General features: G+C 43.7%; 1 protein-coding gene across 4 annotated transcripts; it reads right to left on the bottom strand.

Moving 5' to 3' along the window:
- Positions 1 to 4,040: 4,040 nt before the first annotated feature.
- Positions 4,041 to 12,673, bottom strand: LOC102063127 (toll-like receptor 2 type-1). 4 transcript variants are annotated; one of them, XM_026792971.2, is made up of 4 exons: positions 12,435 to 12,673; positions 12,245 to 12,363; positions 9,289 to 9,358; positions 4,041 to 7,497 (listed from the first exon to the last, which is right to left on the bottom strand). In XM_026792971.2, exons 3-4 carry the CDS (start codon positions 9,300 to 9,302, stop codon positions 5,112 to 5,114), a joined length of 2,400 nt encoding a protein of 799 aa, XP_026648772.2. In that variant the 5' UTR covers positions 9,303 to 9,358; positions 12,245 to 12,363; positions 12,435 to 12,673; the 3' UTR covers positions 4,041 to 5,111. The 4 variants fall into 4 exon arrangements, with proteins under 4 accessions (XP_026648772.2, XP_014122049.2, XP_005486406.2 ...); XM_014266574.3 differs by lacking the exons at positions 12,245 to 12,363; positions 12,435 to 12,673 and adding an exon at positions 12,082 to 12,233; XM_005486349.4 differs by lacking the exons at positions 12,245 to 12,363; positions 12,435 to 12,673 and adding an exon at positions 9,597 to 12,017.
- Positions 12,674 to 21,591: the final 8,918 nt, after the last annotated feature.

Below are 21,591 nucleotides of genomic sequence, written 5' to 3'. Positions count from 1 at the left end.
TTGAAACAGATTCATTTACTACCCTGATCCTCCTCCTGTTTAGTAAGTAGCCTTCATACTTCAATTTCACCTCATGTCTTTTTCTTCTGAATCTGTGAATATTATTTTGTATATCCATTTTTAACCACAGGGAGTCTCCTGTATGTGTTTTAAATCCTGGTTACATCAAGAAGAGTCAGCATCTTACAGTAGATAGATACTTACTTCAAGCATATGTCTAATCTCTATTCTGTCAACAGGAAGAAAAGAAATGCATTTGTTTCAGTCCATTTTTCATCTTATATGCCTTTTCCTACTCTGATTATAAATGTCTAGTGAGCAGGGAAACAAACACTTGCCTGGATGACTCTCATGTTGCCATCAGTCCGACACTTGCTAATGAAATTTAAGTTTGTAAAACTGACCATTGCTTCCTACTGTCTCAGCTCTTCCTTTTTACTGCCACATCCTTCTCCTCTGCTAATGCCTTTTACTGTTTTGGGAACCTGTGGCAGAGAGGAGATCAGGGCAGGCCACAAGGAAGAGCCAGGGGCTCAGATCCGATCAGCTGACTGGACTAGACAGCTTTTTCCAGCCCCACAGCCTGTTTCTGGTCTTCTGGACTGAAATGATTCAAGAGAAGCCACACGGATGAGGATCCTGTGTTACTCTACTTTCCTCTCACAGTTTTCATAACGATGATTTGACATAGCTATAGCTTTTTTTTTTTTTTAACAGAGCTTCCTGCACTATCCAGCTTGTCTTTACTCCCAACAGGATGCCTTTAGCTCCTCTATCCTTCTGAGGAGCTGCAAAAATAATTTTTGAAGCCTAAGAGAGGTCTTTTCCCTTTAAAACCTTTATTGCATATTGAAATATAACCTTTTGTGACAAGGATCAAAAAGCATTTTTAAAATGTCATTTTGCCCAGCGTGCCACAAAACCCACCTACCTCAGTAGGTATCTTATTGAGGGTGGAAAGAGTGAACAATCCCCAAAGAGGCCAATCAGTGAGTTCACAAAATCTTTGTGGGGCTCTCTATCAAGTTAATCAAGTTAGATTGGCTCCTTTAGAACTGCTTTCTTCCTCAGTCATCCCACTAGGATTCTGTGCAGAAGATCTACTCTAAATTAATATTCTGATTTGTTTTAAAGTAGCTGACCCACATATACAAGTCAATACAGAGAAATCCCACCCTTCCAGCTGCATTATTTTTAGTCATAACTGCTTAAGATTATCCAAAAGTGGAAAAATTGACTGAGATGGATTGAGCATATGGGGAGGGGAGGAAAAGTTATGGATAATTTTTTCAGTCACTCCATCTCCTCCCACCAGCAGGACTATAAACATTTTGACCCTTTGTGTTACTTTCCTTTTATCTCTGTCTGGCTCTGATGTAGAGCTTTGGATCTTGAAGAACAAGGTTCTCTTCCCTGTCTTTAGATGCCCACAGCTGATCTGGTCATCCACCATGTCCTCCAAAGTCAATGCAGAGGAAGAAGATCTTTTAGGAGCAATTAATATAGTGTGTCCTGGACACCCAGATTAAGATGCAATTACTCCAAGAGTAAATATCCAATTGCCTTAAAATGGGGTATCACAGTTTAGATACCTAGATATTTGATCCCATGAATCCCAAACAAAAAATGGTGGTCTGTAGTTAGACTCATCTTCTGTCCAGATGAGGCTCTTTTGCAGGGCTTTTTGGTCTCCCAAGTGTAACTGGAATAATACAGGGTGTAGGCTAAAGGAGTACATCTAGGAGTAGTGTGAGTTTTACTAGCAACAGATTTGGGTGGTATTTTTATAGCTGTCATCAAATACTTACTTTTAGAAAATGAAGCAACCAGGCAACCTGATCAGTCCAAAGCTGTCTATGGGCAGGTTATTTATAGGTGGAAAATTGGCAGCACACAAGGGAACTGGGCAGGTACTGCAAAGGAATTACCAGCAGAGCCTAATGGCTCTCCACCTTACCAGCCTGAAACCATCCAGGTACTGCAGGACTTCAATGCTTTTTGGTGATTCAGGATGCTGACTTTCCAAGTTTTTTGGTAATCTGTAATCTGAACACACACGCAGAGGAATCCCATTCCCACCCTCATTCACTTTCAGCCATTCTCATCCCCTTCTGATTCCTGCCTAATGATTCTGCTTGAGACCCTGATTTACAAGGTAATTTCAGGCCTCTGCACAGCCCCATGCAGCCCCAGTCCATGATATCATTGCCCTATGAAGAAATCACTCCTCCCTTTTGGGCTGGGAATTAAAAAGCCCAAATGAAACTGAAATGCAACTAAAAATACATAAACTTACACAGATGCCCTTATACCATAAGGTGCTGTGATAAACCAGGCATTCAAAATGTTTCTGAGTTATGGAAAAAGGATCCAAGCCATCAGACATTCTCAAGCTTATTTTCCCTGGCCCACATGAGTAGAAGTATTTGAGGAAATACACATGCATTCTTAAACAGAACCATGACTGACAACAAAATGAGGTTCTATAAACCTCACAAATAGGGAAGGCTAATGTAAGACCTAAAATAAAGCACCAATGGTGTGCAAATTGATTCTAGCTTGGGGAGCACTACCCAGCCACATGTGGGCAGGTAAATTTGAGCAGTGCTATGGAGCCTGCAGAGGGAGAGCCACTGGTTGGTGAAGAGGCCAAACCACCAGCAGACTGGGGAAGGCTGCTGCTCTCCACCTGGCAGTGTGTGGGTTATGCATGTCCCAGTTCCCAGCCCCCAGTGCCGCCCTCACAGCACGTATGCACAGCCACACATGCACACACAGAGCCATGCCTGTGCTTGCTTCCAGCACAGAAGGTGTGCAGCAGGTCACAGTTAGGTGAGGAGGCAGCTGATGTCCTGAGGCCATTGTTCAGTGAGCTCTTTCCTGGTTGAATTCCTGAAACCAAGGCACCCCACCTTCACTCCCAGCCTTCCCTGGGCAGTTGGTATCCACACCCAGGGGAGACAACATACAAATAGGACAAGGCAACCTCCCATAAGGAAACTGTGCAGAAATGCTGCAGTCTGACCCAATTTGCCTCTTCCTCATTTGCTGCTTTCCTCTCTCCTGTTTCCCAGAGGACATTGGTCTCATCAGCATGTCACATCTCTCCAGGAGAACCTTCCTTTGCCTGCCATGCATCCCTGCCAGATGCCTGCGACTGCACCTTCCTGCTCTGCTTTTGCCGGCAGCCAGAAATCCCTCCCCACCCCACACTCCTGCTCAGCAGCCCAGAGCACCCTGGATGCCCCTTGCAGAGGAGGATTGGTGGCAGAGATTAGGTTGCCTCTTCCCAGGGCTCCCTGTTTGCTTCTTGCTCTGGCATTGGAGCTCCACTGTCTTTCCCCACATGTCCAGCCTTCACCTACCTGAAAACTCACCTGTGTGCCAAAAAGATTCCCAGAAATGCCACCTGCAGCTCCAGTGCCTGTATGCCAGTTAACTTATGTTGTGTTTTGTCTCTCTCTTGCTGATCATTCTTTGCCCAGCTTCCTCTCACGCTGCTGTTCCGTTTCCACTTCACCTCTCAACCTTGACAATATAAGCAGGGGAATTCCCACCTGGGTGATCTGATTGGCATAAGAGCAGTTACATTATCAGTCCTTTTAAATGTGCCGACACACAAAAGTCCGGGTCTATGGTAAGAGTCTACTGTGTGAAAACTAAGGCTTCTCCCACATCTCTCTTTGACCCTCTCTTTGTAATGACTGGCAAGATTTATTTCCCTTCTCACCTCTAGGCACACATTTCACCTAATTCATTTTATCAGGGCTCAGTGTTTGCTCTTGGATGATTCACCCATCAACCACCTGAAGTTCAGCCTTGATTAAGCCATGAGCTATATTTCTCCAAGAGAGTTAACAGAAAGATTGCTTCCTAGCAGACTTGGTAGCCTTGGAGATGACATTGTAACAGGAAAACAGAACTGAAAGTGGTGTTTGCAGGCTGCACCTACAGAAATTATCTCGTGTAGACACATGTACACATACACAGGGGAGTGTGAATATATACACATTTATAAAAGCACATATACACACATATATACGTGAAGATGTATAAATATAGCAACAGAAAATATACACAAATTTTGCTATTTTTCAAATACTTAGTCAGTCCATACACCAATGCTTTAGTATTTCACCACAAAACAATTGCATGTCTAAAATTTAATCAAGATGTAGACTTTCCTGTACTTAAACTCCAGCAAAACAAGCAATGGGGAACATGAAAATGAGTTGAGTTAGAGAAATCACACCTAACTTTATCTCCTCAGAGACAATTTCAGGTTCCCATAAGAAATTCCAAAACACAAGAAATCCAAGCACTCAGTGTGGGAGTGACTACCTTAATGTAAACATCTGTATCTACCTGCTTGTCTAGACTTCGTTTGTAATCAGTGGAAAGCAATATGGTAATTCTAGAAGATACCTCACACTGAAGTAGAGAGATGAACTGCCTCTTATCCCTGTGATTTTCTTCACCGACTACAAAGGAACGTAGGTAGAACTGTCAGACTTGCATGGCCCAGTGATTACATAAATATGCTCTGCAAAGTAGAAGAGCAAAACTTAAAACTGAGCCAGTCTGCAACACCATCTAGCCCACACATTAGAAACACAGTCTGACATCCAAAAATAGAAGGCTTTGGCTATTTCTGTGGGTAGGTAGAAAGGAAAGTGGTGGTGATCATGAAGAGAAAAACAAGCATACCCAGAAAGAAATGGACACACGGAAATATTGATTAAAGCTCATGGTGTTTAATTTCATTTGAAAATTACAATGGCATTGTTGGAAACCAGTTGGGGAGAGCGGTAACAGGAGTAAAAAGTACAGAAATACCCCACACTCAGCAAAATGTACTTAGAAAAGTATATGGAGTCCAACATGGTTTCCAAATATCATGGTTATTCGCAGGGACTTTTAAAGATCAGAGCATCAAATCAATGGAAAGGCTAAAACAGGCCTTTTCCAGTGGGTAAAATGACAATTATCTCTACATAAAACAAAGCCAGTTGCAGTTACAAAGAAAAATAAGAAAGAAAAGAATTTTAGCAGCAAGAAACAGTGATATATTGCCTTTTGTGGAAATGGGTTGAAATGGGGACTGCTGACTTTTATGGTTTCAAGACTCCTTTCAAATTTTCCCAAAACACCTGCTGCTGCTGTTCACCAGCAGGCCACTCCAGGTAGGTCTTTGTGTTCATGATCTTCCGCAGCTTGCAGAACCTCTTGGGAATGGCTTTGCTCTGGATGGGCTCCAGGAGGATGAGAATCGCCGCGTCGTTGTTCTCATCAAAGAGGCGGAAATGCGAGAAGTCCAGCTCGTACTTGCACCACTCGCTCCGCACAAAGTGCTCGGACAGCACAAAGAGCGTTTTGCGGCTCTTCTCAATGGAGTCAATGATGTTGTCCACGATCCACTTCCCCGGCACAAAGTCCCGCTTGTGCAGGCAGAGGCGGAAGGGAGGGCAGGCCTGCTCCAGCTCCCGCACCATGGTGTTCTCCACCCACTCGGAGTCGTTCTCGCTGTAGGAGACAAAGGCGTCATAGCAGACGTCCTTCGGCGGGGCGCGCTTGGGCTTCCGCTTGGCCTGCAGCCACGCCCACGTCATCCGCAGGTACCACACCACGTGGTACTTGTAGCTGACGGCCACCAGCAGCAGGACAACCAGGAACACCAGGACGCAGATCAACGACACCACCAGGGACCTGTGGCACTCCATCAGGGAGAGGCGCACGGCGCCAACCTGCGCCCCTCTCACCGCCAGCGGAGAGTCACACACGTACCTGTCCGGCCACCCCACCAGCACCTGCGCTAGCCCGGCCTTGTGGTGGATGAAGGAGAGGAACTCACAGGAGCAGATGAAGTTGTTGTCACTGGCATCCAGCAGCTCCATTCTCCTGAAGGACTCAAACTCCTCCTTGGAGAAACTGTTCAGCTTGTTTCTTCTGACGGACAAGGACACCAAGTTTGGAATGCGGGCGGCACCCGGCAGCATTTTCAGCTGGTTTCTTGTGAGGTACAGCTCCTTCAGAGATAGGAGCTGCAGTCCAAACTCCTTCAGGTTGTTGCCACTGACATCCAACACTTCTAGTGATTGAGGAATGCAGCGTGTTACTTTAGGAATGTGAGTGCTGGACAGGTTTAAATATTTCAGGTGTTCTGGCCATGTACACTCCCCTGGAATCTCAAGAAAAGTATTTTGGCTAATGTCAAGATTAATCAATTTGGGTAGTCGAGATATATACACTGCAGTCAGCTCCAGAGATTTTAAAGAGTTCTGACTTAAATTTAAAGTTTGCAATGAAGGCCAGGAACCTTCACAGATTGTCTCATTTAAACGATTATTTGCAAGCAAATTTTCATGAAAGTCCAGATACAGAAGTGATGAAAAATTTCTTGCAAGTTCGCATGGTACCATGAAAACATAAGAGCTTGTGATAGTGAGTCTTTTTAGTTTGTTTATTTGTGACTCCATGCCTTTCAGGTCAAAAAACAAATGAAAATTCTGAATCACTGCCTTTATTATCGTTATGGTTTCAACAAAACTTTGTCCACTCCTTGCAATTTCTGCAGTGTTCCAGTTTCCCTTCCCCTCAAGCACACAATTGATTGCCTGTAACTCTTTTAAAGAGGTGATTTTCTTCAGTGACACTATTGTTCGGCTGATAGTTTGATCTGTGAATAAAGCTTCTTTAAATGTGAGTTTCTGCAGCCTAAAAGGACGTCTAGAATTCTGCACCAAGCTTTTTTTTTCAACCGGTAATTCTATTTCTGCCACTTCCAGCCAAGTGACAGAGTACACAAGGTCCCTAACAATTTCTGAGAATATATTACTATTTCTTAGGTTTATGATCATGTGATTAATCTGCTTAATTGATTTCAAACTTCCCTGCTCATACTGACTGAGATTGCTACCATCAATCCACAGCTTGTGCAGAAACTCAATGCCCTCAAAGTTCCCTTGCCTTATCACGGAGAACTGCGGGTTGCCCAGGTGGAGGGAGCTCAGGTTCCTCAGCCTAGAAAAGGGGGGGCTCTGCCCCAGGTCTCTGTAGGAATTGCCTTGAAGATGGAGGTGCTGGAGTGAAAAAAGGTGCCCAAACCACACAGGGGACAAGTGAGCCAAGCTGTTATTTGATAAGTCCAAGAGCTCCAGTTTTTCCAGGGACTGAAAGGAGTCCTCATCTATGGAGCTGATTTTGTTGGACTGCAGCAGCAGGGTTCTCAGGTTCACAGCCTGCTTCAGGTCCTGGGATTGGATGTGCTTTATCCTGTTGTGAGCCAGGTTTAACCCTGTGATTTTGGCTGTGAGCCCAGGGGGAATGAATTCCAAGCCCATGGAGGAGCAGTTGCAAAGCTGAGTGGCATCGCATGAAGGACAAGTCTGCTTCAGTGCTTGTTGCTCGGAGAGGCTTGCAGCTAAGGCCATGTAGATGGCCAACACTTGCCAGGTGTGTGTAGTTCTTGATTTGTGGTCTGCTTGGATGGACATTTTGCTGTAGGAAACAGAAAAAAGAGACGGTAGGTTCAAATTTTAATTTCAAACCGCAGCTGAAAACTTTTGAAATGCTGCACCACTTTTTTAATAATCTCAGATTAATTTTTTTAAAATGCTATCCTGTGATGTTAGTCTTCCTCTCCTACTTGACCTTCTCAGACCTGCAACCATGGTGTGTTGCTCATCCCTGGAGTACAGCCATATCACTTGTCAAGAGCCATAAAGGACCATTCTTAGTATCCTGCTTTTCTATGGCTCTCACCTCTTTCATCTCTCACATTATGCTCCCTCTCAGCAAAGAAGTTACAGCTGGATGTTTCAGCTCCAAATAGGGGAAGATGGTTAGATCATCAATGATCTGAATGAGGGAAATGAGTGCACACTCAGTTTGCAGACCACACCAAGTTGGGTGGGAGTGTTGATCTGCTGTAGGGTAAGGAGGGTCTACAGAGGGATCTGGATTGGATGGATCCATGGCCTGAGGCCAACTGGATGAAACTCAACAGAATGAAATACCATGTGCTGCACTTGGGTCACAACAACTCCATGCAGCACTAAATGCTGTGGTCAGAGCAGCTGGGAAGCTGCCCAGCAGAAAAGGATCTGGAGGTACTGGTCAACAGGCAGCTGAATATCCAGTATATGTCCAGGTGGCTAAGAAGGCCAATGGCATCCTGGCCTGGATCAGAAAGAGTGTGACTAACAGCACCACTCCCCATGTACTCCGCACTGGTGAAGTCACGCCTCAAATCCTGTGTTCAGTTCTGGTCCTCTCACTTCAAGAAGGACATTGAGGTACTGGAGCCTGTGCAGAGCAGAGCAATGGAGCTGGGGGAGAGTCTAGACTGTAAGTCTTAAGAGAATCAGCTGTGGGAGATATAGTTGTTTAGCCTGGAGGAAATGGAGGCTCAGAGGGGACTTTATCATTCTCTACAACTGCCTGAAATGAGTCTGTAGTCAGTGGGGGTCAGTGTAGTGAGTGGGGTCAGTCGCTCCTCCCAGGTAACAAGCGATAGAAAAAGAGGAAACGGCTTCAAGTTGCACCAAAGGAAGTTTAGACTGGATATTAGGAAAAAAATCACAGAAAGGGCAATCAAGGACTGGCGCAGACTGCCCAGGGAAGTGGTGGAGTCACCATCCCTGGAAGTATTTAAAAGATATGCAGACATGGTGCTTTGGGACATAGTTTAGTGGTAGGTTTGGCAGTATTTGGTTAATGGTTTGACTCAATGGTCTTAAGGGCCTTTTTAACCAAAATGGTTCTGTGATTCTATGATTACAAGCTCTCACAGCCCGTGCAGCATCAGCCTGCCCATTCTGTATGGCTACGTGGCAGGCAGAAGCCCAAACAGAGCCTGCTCTCCCTCTCAGCCCTTCCAGTGGGCTGAGGTTTCCAACAGCACAAACTTTCCTGAAAGAGATCTGAGGGTCCCCTGCATGGAGTCTCACCAGCCTCAGGGCTTCTAAAAGCAGAGCTCTTGCCACACCCTTTTGCACACTGTGTAAGCAATTCACATTCTTTACTGGAAAGGCAGAACAACCTGATATGAAATGAAGCCTATCAGACTTTTCTGTAAAACAACACCAGTAATAGATGGGATATAGATGTTACTGTCACCCTATAAACAGTGGATATAATTAGAACAATACTGATTTTAATGTAAAGAAGGGCTGTGTTTCCTGCCACAGGTGCCAAAGAACAGTTCACCAAGTTTGAACCACAAACAGTTCCAGCAGTGCAGATGAACACTACCCATAAACCCTGAATAAGCAGGGGTTAAGTACTTACCCTGTGTACTGCATGCTGTGTTTCAGTCTCTTTGTGGGCTGGTCAAGGCATCTGAATGGTCACTTCATACCTGCAAGCACAACAAAAGCTGGAAATTTTTGGCAGGTCTGATGAGGTGATAGTCCCAAAGTGAGAAAATATTTCAGCCTCAAAATATTGTTCTCTTCAAACAAAACTTCATGTTCCCACTATCCTTTATCTAGGCAGCCAGTGAATCATAAGAGTTTGCATCTCCTCTCTAGTGGTGGCTCCCCTGAGGAAACCATGGCTTCTGAAGAGTCCAGGATTGTCCAGCATATATGGCTCACCCTTCAAACTCACTTTCAACCAATTCTACCATTGCTGCTGACTGGGGACACAAAAAATGAGAAGAGATTGTAGTTGAACTCTCTTCTTTGAAAGATAAAATTTAGTGTCAGTCTCTTCTTTTTGTCAGTCAACTCCCATTGCTGGAAAGGCTGATGCAACCATTTTGCGCAAGTCATAGTTTCACAATCACTTCCTCCACTATTAAGTGCAGAAATAGTTCCCAGGCAAACTGCATTCATCTCCCTGTGTCTCTACTTCCGATACTTTTTGTCTGGTAGGCACTGGGGGTTGTTCACTGCGCTGAGAAACAGAACATCTCAGCTCAACCAACTTATGTAAGTCTGTGAAACATTATCAATATATAGAGTGATGCATGTATTATATTAAGTGTTGGAGTCAAATTGCTTAGTCAAGGAGAGTACTATAGAAACACTCAGCATCCTTTATTTCCTAGGACACTACAGTCATATGTTGTCAACAGGAAATGAATAACAGGAATGATATTCTCTCTGAAGCAGAAGACACAGTCTGAAGCAAAGTATCTCTCTGTAAACATCAAAGGCAATTTTGAGGGAGGAGGTTTGATGGCATTCATTTTAACCTGACTGAAGTAATACATGGTTGGTGAAATAGCCAAGCATGCTGTTTGCATAAAGGGGCAGGGAGTCATCCTACCAGCTCTGAAAGGCAAGTCCTTTAAATTCAAACACTAACATGCCTATTGCAGTTACCATTTCTTTTCTGTGTTCAGAAATTGTTACCTTTTGCTGACCTCTTGCACCAAGAAGTACCTGCCTGAGAGCAGACAGATGGACTGATTCCTACCACTTGTCAGAGGGCCCACAGAAGCATCTGTGTGATCAAGGGTGGCAAAGCGCACAGAGAGCCCAAATGCACCTCATAGCAACCTTCAGTCCCACTGCACTGACATGAGCATTGCACATTAGGTTAAGAGAAAAAGAAATTGGAAGATTGAGATACCCTTGTATTTTCTGACTACTACAGAGGGTAGCTGATGAGCATAACATTGAAAAATAGAGGCAAAGCTGTGGGGCAAAGAGGAGAAGGGAAATAGTCTTTTAGTAAAAGGATGTCATCAACTTCCCCAAAGCCACCTCTTCCCTCTAGCAGCTGAAATGATTCTTGCTCTTCAACAGGGAAGACTTCAGTTTTCAAAATATTAACTCTGGAAATAAAGAAGGGAAATAAATCCTGCCAGTCATTACAAAGAGAGGGTCAAGTATGTTTATTTTTGTCTTCAAAAGTGCACCTCTCCAATACAGTAAAAAAATTTAGTTAATTTGAGAAGAGTTTTGGAGAAGAAGAGCATGTACATGATTCAGTGTGAAATGGGCACTCTCTTCTATCTGTTACAGCTTCATCGCCATGCATTTGTGGTGAATTGAGGTATGTACCAGCTATTTTTTAGAAGAAGCCACTTTTTCCTAACATCCAGGCTCAGCCACCTCTCATCACAGATGGATCTACACTGGGCCAGGCTTCTGGTTTCTCTCAGAAAAAGAAGTCACTGGTGTGACTATGGCCCAGTTCACAAACCAAGCAGTCCATTTCCACAAGCTGCTTAAAATGCCAAGAAATGTCAGGGCGACTGTCAGAGTTTATCGCATTACCCAGACTCAGGGAGGTTTGAGGATGTGCAAAAATGCTCTCCACAAGCTGCTCCACGCACACAGACAAGGTACCAGCCACCTGCCTCCCAGAGCATTACCTTTCAAATTGAGGTGCAGCATGGCTCAAAACTTCTTTTGAAATCAAAGACTCTAAAGAAGGAGAAAGCTGCTGTCTTTTAAGATGAGAACACTCTTCAAATGCTTTTCCTCCAGAGTAACTGCATGTTTAGCATTGAACAAAGATGCACTTTTTAGGTGCTTTCTCTCCCCTTCCAAGTTTAAGCTATAATTAACCTTCCTCTTTAATACTATTTAAAACAAGTCCCATGCCTCCAGCTACACTGTTTTCCTAAGAGAAGCACATGGTTCTCCAACAAAGCTGTGCCTTTGTAACTGCAGATGTTCCAAGCAGAGACACTTCATGAGCCTTTACCAGCAGTAAATGGGGATAAGATAGAGATGTGGCAATTATGTTTGAAGCTTTCTGGCTTTAAATGTTCCCCTTTATCCAACAGCAGCAAAGGAAGAACCCAAACTGGGCATGATGCCCTCTTTAAGCACTTCCCGTTCCCAGTCTCACACAGAAGGATCCTGCATTCCCCGCCCACTTCCTCTCTTTCCTTCTCTATGTCAGTGTCCACACTGAGAGCTGCCTGTTGCTTTTCTGCTGAGAAAGGACAAGTGAGCAGTGCAGAAGGGACCTAACCCAGGTCCCAGATCCCTGCCTCAAATAAAAAGCAGAAGCAGTAGAAAAGGGAGGGAGGAATGAAACTATTGACCAGCCTGTGATGTAAGCAGAAAGCATACTTTCCAAATCTTTGTAAACAGCACAAAACTGCTTCCTCATACTTACCGCTGGAAACCAGGATGTGTCGGTATGTCAGCTTGGCTGCAGCAGTGTCAGGCAGGCTGAACCTGGGATGCTTACCCTAAGTGTCCCCAGAAAGCGACGGCAAGGAAAAGCCAAAAGTCAAATCTGTCCTTGCAGTCTTTGGAGCAGGAGGTATAATACTCACGTAATTGAAAGCAGAATGGCTTGGCATCCTTTCATGGGTCTGGGAATAGATTCTTTGTGTGCACTGCTGGTGCCTGTGCTTTAATCTGTCTTGCAGAGCTTCAGATATTCATCTTCAAGCTACAACAAAAAGGTACACAATAACAAAAAGTAAACCATTTTAATTTTCCTGTGTTCTGTATCAGGCCTACCCTGCCAGCTGCTCAATCCTCTGGTTAGATCTTCAGACTTGAAGTTTAACTGCAAAGGACCCAATTATTTTGGTTTTTCTTCTGGGCAATCCTGCAGTTGTAGCAGAGCATGTTAATGATATAACTGGTTAGTCATTCAGCAGCCAGCCTACAGCACTGCCTGTGCCAAGGAAGCAGAGTTGTGGATTTATTTTTGTCATATCCTTCCTGAAAACTTTCAGTCAGAAAAACACAACATTGATTTTCTACCTTAATTGAGGAGCATCTTGCAGGGAAGTTTGCACGCTAAGACACCAAAAGTTATCTTAATGATATGGAAAGTTTCATTTTTCTAGAGTAGCTGTAACAGCGTGACTCAACAAGAGAAAACATGTAATCTCTGCCAAAATATTTTGGGTGAGTTCTTGACTCCCAAGGAAACTGCTTCAACAGGAAACAGCTTACATGCAAGGCAAAGCTGGACAACACAGTTCCTTTCTTATCTTCCCTTTTAGGTACAGTGAAAAAACTTGTTTCTTACAGAAATATTAGGATATACAGTAAATATATCTTTTCCAGTAATACAGTGGAAAAAAAGGCGAGTTTTGACACCCTATTCTGAAGACCACTGTGACAAACACACAAAATCCTGTTATCGCCACACATATTTTTTATTCCGAGATAAGAACTCTGAGACAACTCATATGGTACTGGGAGCTCAGAGTTCAACCCAAATGTGCTTGGGCAGGTAGGCTCCCAGCTTGCTGCTGCTGGTGATCCATCCCCTAAAAACAGACATAATCTAGAAATCATATTTTCTGCAATTTTCATAATGTTGATTGGTACAACATTATCAACGTACAAAGCTGGTTGTTAAATTTTTTTGGAGGTCTTCAGGAAATACTTCTGTGTAGCTTTCTCAAGTACCACTCAGTGTTTTGAACTAACTTTTTTCTTTGCTCTACATCTATCTCACTCTTCTGTGTGGTTCAGTTTGCTTTGCTGTATCCTAGGCTGTTAGACCTAGAGGTCATCTAATTAGGGCTGTCCAGAATGATGTTTGAACACCTAAGCCATATTTCCAGTTTTTAAAAGAAGAGGCACCATTCCTGTTCCCAAACAAAGATTTTGCAGGATTTTGGACAGAGCCATGAACACTTATGGCTATGGGCTCCTAGCACAAGCTGCAATACCAGGGGGGCAGGGTTGGGACCAGAGAGGAATGGGATCTCTTATGCTTGCTGTTTGGACAGCTTCTGCTTCATTTCATCTCACCAGGAGAGAAAATACCCTGTCACAGCCCAGCGGGTGCAAGCCATCACTGGCAGGCTGTTGTGAGGAAGTTGGGGTTTAACATCCTGGCACCAGAATTTCCCATCAGGAGGAAAAAAGCTTTGCTCAGCTCCAAGCAAAAGCTCCTTCAAGAGAGGCTGGGCAAAGGGACACGCATGTTGGTGCATTCCAGTGTGGGAAGGTCCAGCAAACCTAGTCTTGCCTCATTCAGAGGAATGCATGGACATATTTTGTGCTTATGCCTAACTAGTGCTAATAGGCTGAAAAAAGTGTTTTCTTTTTCCTGTTTTGTTTTGGGGATTTTGTTTCTTTGAGTATTTTTTAATGGAAGGGAAACATTCCTGGGAATGGGACCAAGTCATTGCAGAACCAGTTAGAGTTTGTTTCCAGTATGGAGGTGGAAAGCACTTTGCTGGGATGCAGAGATACATATTTAACTGCTTGTTATACAATAGAAAAACAATTGTGTTTAACAGTTGGGCAAGAATCTGAGCAGGAAATGAAGCAGATCATTATCATGTACAATAAAAATATCAAGATTTTTGTATTTGTTCCAAAAAAGATAATGCCAGGATGTATTTTGCACAGGTAGTTCAGGCTTTGCATTCAGCTGCTCTCTCCCCCTGTATCTGATACCATGAAATATTTTAGACATGAGAGTGGGTTTCAGAAAGAGAAAACTAGGCAATTCCAAATCTTTTTTTCTCAGCTATTCAATACTTCAGAAGTTCTTTCTTCAGTGCATCTGCTTTTCTGGATTTATAGCCTATCAATCAGTATGCCACATTTCTTAGAAACACAAAAATATCTAAGGTACTACTTCCTAGGGTTTTTTTCACTCACTGGAAAAAAAGCATGTTTTGTGAGTCTCTTGCAGGGATTGTTTCTATTGCCTTCTTTTGCAATTGTATAATTTTTAAACAAACTTTTTAGAAGCTTGACTTCAACCGAGTTGTAAACATGCATGAAAACATAATTTTTACTGAAAAAGCCTGATCATAAAAAGATGTCAGTAAGTATTTTAAATGTGTGTGGTTTCTGATAGGGCCACCAGACCATCTTCAAATAATAAGCTAGTTCCAATATTGGGCCATTCTCTGACTTTCTGAATTTGAACATGATTGAAAACAGACTGTCCAAGCTGATTTTCAAGCACACACTTAGCTATTTTAATCATTCCTTCTAAATTATCCTCAGATTGCATTTCTTGCTCTTCTGTAAGTTTTCTTGACTGTAACAGTACCAGTTTAGTAATGACAGATTCAGAAAAGACCATGTAACTTGTGCCTGTGCTGCCAGATGCCTTTTTGTCTCTATTACACTATCTACAGAAAGAAACACATGCCATGATGATCAACCTCAAAACCAAGGCGTTTTCTACTGCTCTGAAATACCTATATTTACAAACTTTGAGCTGAATGTCTCTCCAACATCCCGAGTAAGTTACATGGATGTGCCAGGAAGAGCATGGCAGTGCTGTAGCAATGAAAACGAGGGCTGTAGCAATGCCAAAAACATTTGTGAATATCTCAGTAAGTATGGAAAGCATTGTAACTCATGCTTTCAAGTAAATTTCTCTGCATTTCACAGCTTTTGGACAGAAGGGTTGTCAAAGGAAGAAGAATCAGAGAAAATATAGGTAAAAATTCAGCAAATAACAACCAAATTCCATCTCCATAGCTGAAACTACATAGCTCCACAGCTAGATCTCCATAGCTCTGAACTGCAGGACCAGAATAAGCTGGTTGAGAGATAGCCACAAGGTAATAGAATTTGTCTACCTTACATCTGCTTTGACATAGGAAAGAACATCAAATTAGATGCACTCTCCTACCTTGTATCAAATCTGATTCCAGTCCTTCAACACATAACTCACTGTGAAGTTTGCACCTGTGGGCACAAGAGGATCTTTGTTTCTTTGGGTCTTTTTATCCAATGTCTGCCCAACAGACTGGCCAACTGGTTTGTTTTCAGCTTGTAACTTACACTAGTGTCAGCATAAATATTCTTTTCTATTTATATAAATTATGTTACATTTACACTTCTTTTATGTGCTATTTTTATGACATCATTTAAAATTAATTTCCTGAATGTTCCATGATTAATAGTGTCAACAAATTTCTCTAAATTCTGTTCTTTGGAGTACTTTATTTCTCTGGGGTTCATTCCTTGAACTCTTTGTTCCCAGCTCACATCTGGGACTGAAAGGCCAGGCAGAACATACTGAGATGTACAACTCTCTGTTGAGCAGCATCTTTCTTGGCCATCTCTCTGGTGCCTCCACGTTTGCCTCTGACAGTGTCCCCTCTGATATTTGCAAGGCCTTCCAGCTGAACAGAATTTTTCAAGAGTCACTAACAAAAATGCAGTAAATAATGGGAGAAGGGATGGATAAAGTAAAGGTTGGCTGGACTCTTCTCCCCTACTGTTCAGTGGTCTCAATTTTTCTGTAAAAAAAAGTATTTCTCATACTTCTCATGATGAAGCACAGCCTGTGAATGAGTTTGGCTTGTTCCCTGTTTCTGCAGGTGGAAAAATCCTGCCTCCTGGCTGGGCAGCCTTTTCTTTTCAGGGGGAACTCAGCAAGGAGCTGGCAAGCTGGTTTGCTGGACAAGAAATCTGTGAGCTCATAACTTCTCACAGAGTAACAGGACAACATTGATACTAGAAACTCAGTCAGGGTGAGTCAGGTCTGCAACTGGATTAAGGGAGAAGGGAACGTTTCCATCCGTTTTGGCTCCTCACGTCGAAACAGTCTGCCATCTGTGAAAGGAGCTGCTTTGTGCTCCCCTCTGCTTTTTACTCCTTGCAGGAAGGCCCCAGATAAATGCCCCATCCCCCAGGAATGCCACCAGTCATAAAATAATCCCTCTCCAATTGCTCTCCCAAGCTCTGCTGGCACAATGACGACTGCACACTCTGCCAGAGTTAACAAGCAGGCACATTAATCCCCTCTCTTGCTAGAGAGTCTTTCCAGACCTGCCTCAGCTTTCTGTCAGTTGCTGTGCATGGAGGCAGGTTTGTTCCAGGATGATTCCTTGCAGGCATATTTGCAGGAGAATGCCAAGTGTGCACCTAATCTGAAACGACTGAAGCCCTCGGAGGCATGGGACCAGCTGTGCCGTGCTGCTGGCTCTTTCATTTGCAATTTTTCATTCGTGTGGTTTACTTTGGCTGCTCGTCCTTGGTAAACATTGTACAACACTGAAACCAGGAAATACCCAAAATAAATAAAGAAATGGACGATGATTAATAGACCTTGCTTTGTCTTTCCAAGGATCTGCCTTACTCAGGCCAAATTCTTGCCATCCAAAGAGGAGTAAAACCTCCCTGGGAGCCTATCAGGAGTGAAGGACACCTCTAGCAGGGAAGGAAGGGATGGGAAAGCTGCTGGTCTCCTGCAGCCACACTAGGGCTGGCTCAGCAAGCCTTGCAAATCACATGCAGAACAAGAGCCTCACCCAGTTGCCTTGGAGGCATGGGGAAGTGGGAAGCTCACCATGGTGCCTCAGAGCTGGTTTGTCCCAAAGAGCTTGCACTTCCCATTCCACAGTTCAGCCAGGGGTTTTCCTTCCCCTCCAACCTTTGCTTTTCCTATGACTTCTGGTGTGCAAGAAAACAACTTTGTAGATAAAGCCACACCTTTAGCAGTACAGGTACTTTGCAATCAGATGAACTCTTACTGCATTTTAAAGGGAAAATCAGACAGTGAATGTACTGAGGCACTGCAGGGCTGCATGTCCGGGAGCAGGGCATGCTTGTTCCCTCTCTTCCAGGGGTGAAGATCCTTGTCAGAAGGGCAACAAGATCCTCTAATTCCCTGTCCCCACCCGTGGAAAAGCAGCTAAAAGTTGGGTCCCTACAATAGCATACATCCAATCTACCCTATACATTTGCAGGTAGCAGGACAAGGCTGCTCCTGCAACAGCAGGACTGGCTCTGCCTGGCTCTGGGAAGCTGTAACCTTCTGTTCAAGAGGCCTATGGCAGGAGGAAATCACCAAGACAAGCTGTCACCACTGCTCCTTTTCCTGCAAAAAATGCAGGACAATAAGAAAATTCAGGAAAGATACACCATGACTGCTGCAGCTCCATAGCAGAGAGAGGGAATTTTTTTAATGTGCTTCATAAACCTCTGTAGATGCTACTATAGCTGGGACACAGAACAAAAGGAGTCGCTTCTTCTGGACAAGCTTTGTGAAGGAGCCAAGTGATTAGGAACTGGATTAAGCCTTGCAGAAAATGTGGGCAAAGAAGATAGGAGTGAGCACTTAACCACAGGATACTGTCAGAGATGGATGACATTGTCAAAGCACCAGCTGTGCTGAGACATCCTGAGTATACTCAGAAGCAGACACAGAAATCCTACAGGAATTATGGTATCCAAACTCCAGGGTGTCCAGATACCACTCTCAGTTGAATATGGGACATCCAAAAAGTAAATGCTAAATGCTTTTGTGTCTAAAGAGGCAGCAGGATCTCAAATTTTCACCAAGTCTGTCTCTTGCTTGTGGTAGGACTGTTTTCTAATTCTTAAATCTCTACACAAATGTCAGTAACTGTGACTTGCTGATTCTTCTACAACCTAAGCCTACCCACCAAAAGAGAGCTGACATTCTTTCCTTCTCTTTTTGTTTCAGGAGATACATAAAGTCTAATGGGAAAGATGAAAATCAAGGAAAAAAAAATCCCTCGTACAGGGTTTTTGCGGTGACATTTTTTGAGGTGACACTGACATTCAGCTTCATATATAGAGCTTCTAGAAACTCAACTCCAGGCTGTTTTGATGGGGAATGCAGGGGAAGGGTACCATTACCAGATCCAGAGATTTCTCAAGTGTGCTTATATTTCCATCTCCACTGCCAAAATTACACTTTTCAATCAAGCTAAGTAAAAGGTTAGACTTTTTAAAAACAACCATTCATGTAACACACAAACCAGGGAAACAAAAGAGAAGCCTATGTCCTGGGCAGGCAAGTTTCAGTAAGGTAAAAGGGGCCAAGAGTCCTGGCACACACAGCAACATTCCCCTCCCCTGGCACAGGGTTTGGCTCTCGGAGCAGGCACCAGAGAGAGACAGACTGTAAAGCAGTGTGCAGTGTTTGTGGAAAGCAGAAGCAGCTGTTGTGCAGACCAACTAATCAAAGTCAGCATCTTGCACAAGGGCAAGCATTAGCTCAACTGTAACTCCACACAGTGTGGACTCCAAAAGGTTTATTCCAGCTTGTGACAAATGGCCTCCTCTGCCATCAGAATAAATTGTACAACTGGAAAACAGTTTTCAGAATAAACTGTACAGCTGAGGCTAGTTTTTGGAGTTTGCAGCAGCTGGCACACAGCATTTCCACCTGCTGCTAGGCAGTGCTGCAGTTCCCATGGGTTCAGTCATCTTACTCATCATACACACAACCTGTCTGAGAGACTGTGCTGCAGTGCAGAGCCTGCTTATGCAAATCTGTGTTGGGCATGCCATGTCGGTCTTCTGCCTGTATTTTTCTAGGAATTAATACAGTTACTCATAAGTAAGCAGACTGATCTAAACAGCAGTAGATGCTGACGTACTCAGACACTTAAGGAGACCTGCGAGGCTCCAGAAGCTTCCTACTCCTTCCTCTCAGGAAATGCTTCCTTACCAGGCTCTCTCTCAGATCCCAGACTTGCAGACTTCTCTTAATACCTGCAGCATATTTGAGGTAACACTGGGTCCACAGTAATAGTAATAAAAATAATAATAAAAACCCCCAACCAGAGCAGTCATTAGGCATTTTTCACTGCAGGAGTACAGGGAGGAATTTGAAACTGGTAAGTTCAGTCCCATTACTGTAAGGATACATTCAGTCTGTCATCTATTGGAACACATGGGTGTGTATGCCTGGCAAGTGCTTTAAAGTTGTTGTTTTGATCTTTGCGAAGATAAAACTGTAATATTTTATAGGCATTTGAGAATGTTAGTTACTGGACTAGTTAAAAACCACTTTACCACTTGGAATTGATGCCATCTGTTTCCTATTCTTATTCATAGAAATCAATACTTAGTTTTTTGAGGACTTGTCTAACAAACTCTCTATATCAAATATGAGTGATGGTCTACCCAAGACAGCTGAACTTCTGCTTGACAGGTTCACTGATGGGGCAGTTCAATTGATATATGACTATTCAGACAAGAGGAAGCAAGGAGAAGGACAGAACAAAGGCCATGTCCTTTCACTCATCCCTCAGACCAGCTCATCAGAAAGAACAATACTTGTTTAGATTTCAGATTTCTCTATTATATGAAATGGCACATGAAGTTCTTGCAACCAAAATGAAACCTGCAGCTTACTGAGCATCAGTCATGTCAGCCATTCTGGAAGATGCATCCAGGCTTACATTTTACTAAGGAAACTAATTTTAAAAAATTCATATTCACTTAAGGATTGTGAAGCATTTGTATAAGTAATTATTTGGTCCTCAACTAACTGTAATTTATTGGTACTTAAACAGAATTGTTATTAAAAACCTTTCAAGTAAATAGAAAGATTACTTTCTTAAAACAAATCCAAATAGACCCTCCACCACACATATGCAGTTCATCTATAAAAGGCACAAAGCTATCTCTTCTTAATGGTATTGTGAATTGAGGGCAATCACCAGTTGCACATTGCTGTAGGATATCAAACTAGGTCATGAAGTTCAGCTACTACAAAAAAAAATCATAGTCTTGCCTGAGAACTTCACTCAGAAGGCAGAAGTACTTACAGAGATGAAAGTGTGTCACTGTGAGCTTAGCAGGCTGTCCACCCCTGGGCATTTCCATCAGGCCTTTGTGTCCCAGGTTTCTGCTTACCATCAGGAGTATCCGACCCTGCAAGCCACAGATGTCTCAGGCCAGGCCACGCCAAGCTGTGATGTTCCAGACTGCAATCAAAAGCAAAAGCAAACCTGCAAGCAGGGAGAGGGAGACCAGCTGCACTTGGTGTGATGTGTGAGAGGTGAAAGTGATAGCAAAGTGTCAGGAGAAAATTGCTCAGCCACATCTGTGCTCACCAGAGGGCTGGTGTGGGAAAATTAGACAGCTGAACCTTGATTAGCAAAAATTAGATAACTGAACCTTGATTAAGCAAAAGACACCTTTGGTCTGATTTCTAGCAGCCCTGGAGAGTGCAGTGCATGCCAAGGACATACAGATGGGAAAAGCTGAAACTTGGTATGCTAAGTCATTTGGCAAATGCATGAACTGTACACAGTGCTAACAGGGAGAGCCTGAAATCAAACACAGTGAATGCCCCATGTCCTTAGCCAACAGGAGGAACTGGAAGGTGCCTAACTGAAGGCTAATAACCAAAGGAGGAAGACAATCTGGGATTAAGCAGAGGCTTTTACCAACAGAAGTAGGGCTGGTGTCTCCTCTGGTTAACAGCTGCTTGCTTGTCTGCAGAAGGACTGATAGACCTGCAGGCAGCTCTGGAAAGAGCTGGTCAATACCAAACTGCCACAGAGCTCCAGAAGCCATTCACACCACAGACTGTGGCTTGTGTGGCTGAGAAGTGTGGGGGAAGCTGAGGAGGAGAAGGGCTTCCCACTCTGCTTTGGAAACAAGGCAGCAATGCGGTCATTTTCCGTTCCCTCACAAGTGCCAAGTGCCCTGTCCAGGACGTACCTGTGCCATCGTGAGAGGGGCTGGAGGCAGAATGAGCCAGCCTGCCTGCAAGCAGCTGGACGAACACTGCTGGATGCCTTTCATATGCCTTTCTCATATGAATGCAGCTGATAAGAGAGCAATAAGCTCCACTGTCTCACAGGTCTGAGGAGAGTGGTGGGAATGGTACAGCATATCCTGACATTTCTGCAAGCTTTCCTTATCATCTTCAACATCTGGATTGCACTGTTCAGCATTTCCTACACCA

This window comes from Zonotrichia albicollis, chromosome 5 (genome assembly GCF_047830755.1).
Source record: "Zonotrichia albicollis isolate bZonAlb1 chromosome 5, bZonAlb1.hap1, whole genome shotgun sequence".
Classification (NCBI taxonomy): domain Eukaryota; kingdom Metazoa; phylum Chordata; class Aves; order Passeriformes; family Passerellidae; genus Zonotrichia; species Zonotrichia albicollis.
Note: the sequence above shows the minus strand (reverse complement) of the source record. Positions and strands in the feature narration are given on the sequence as shown.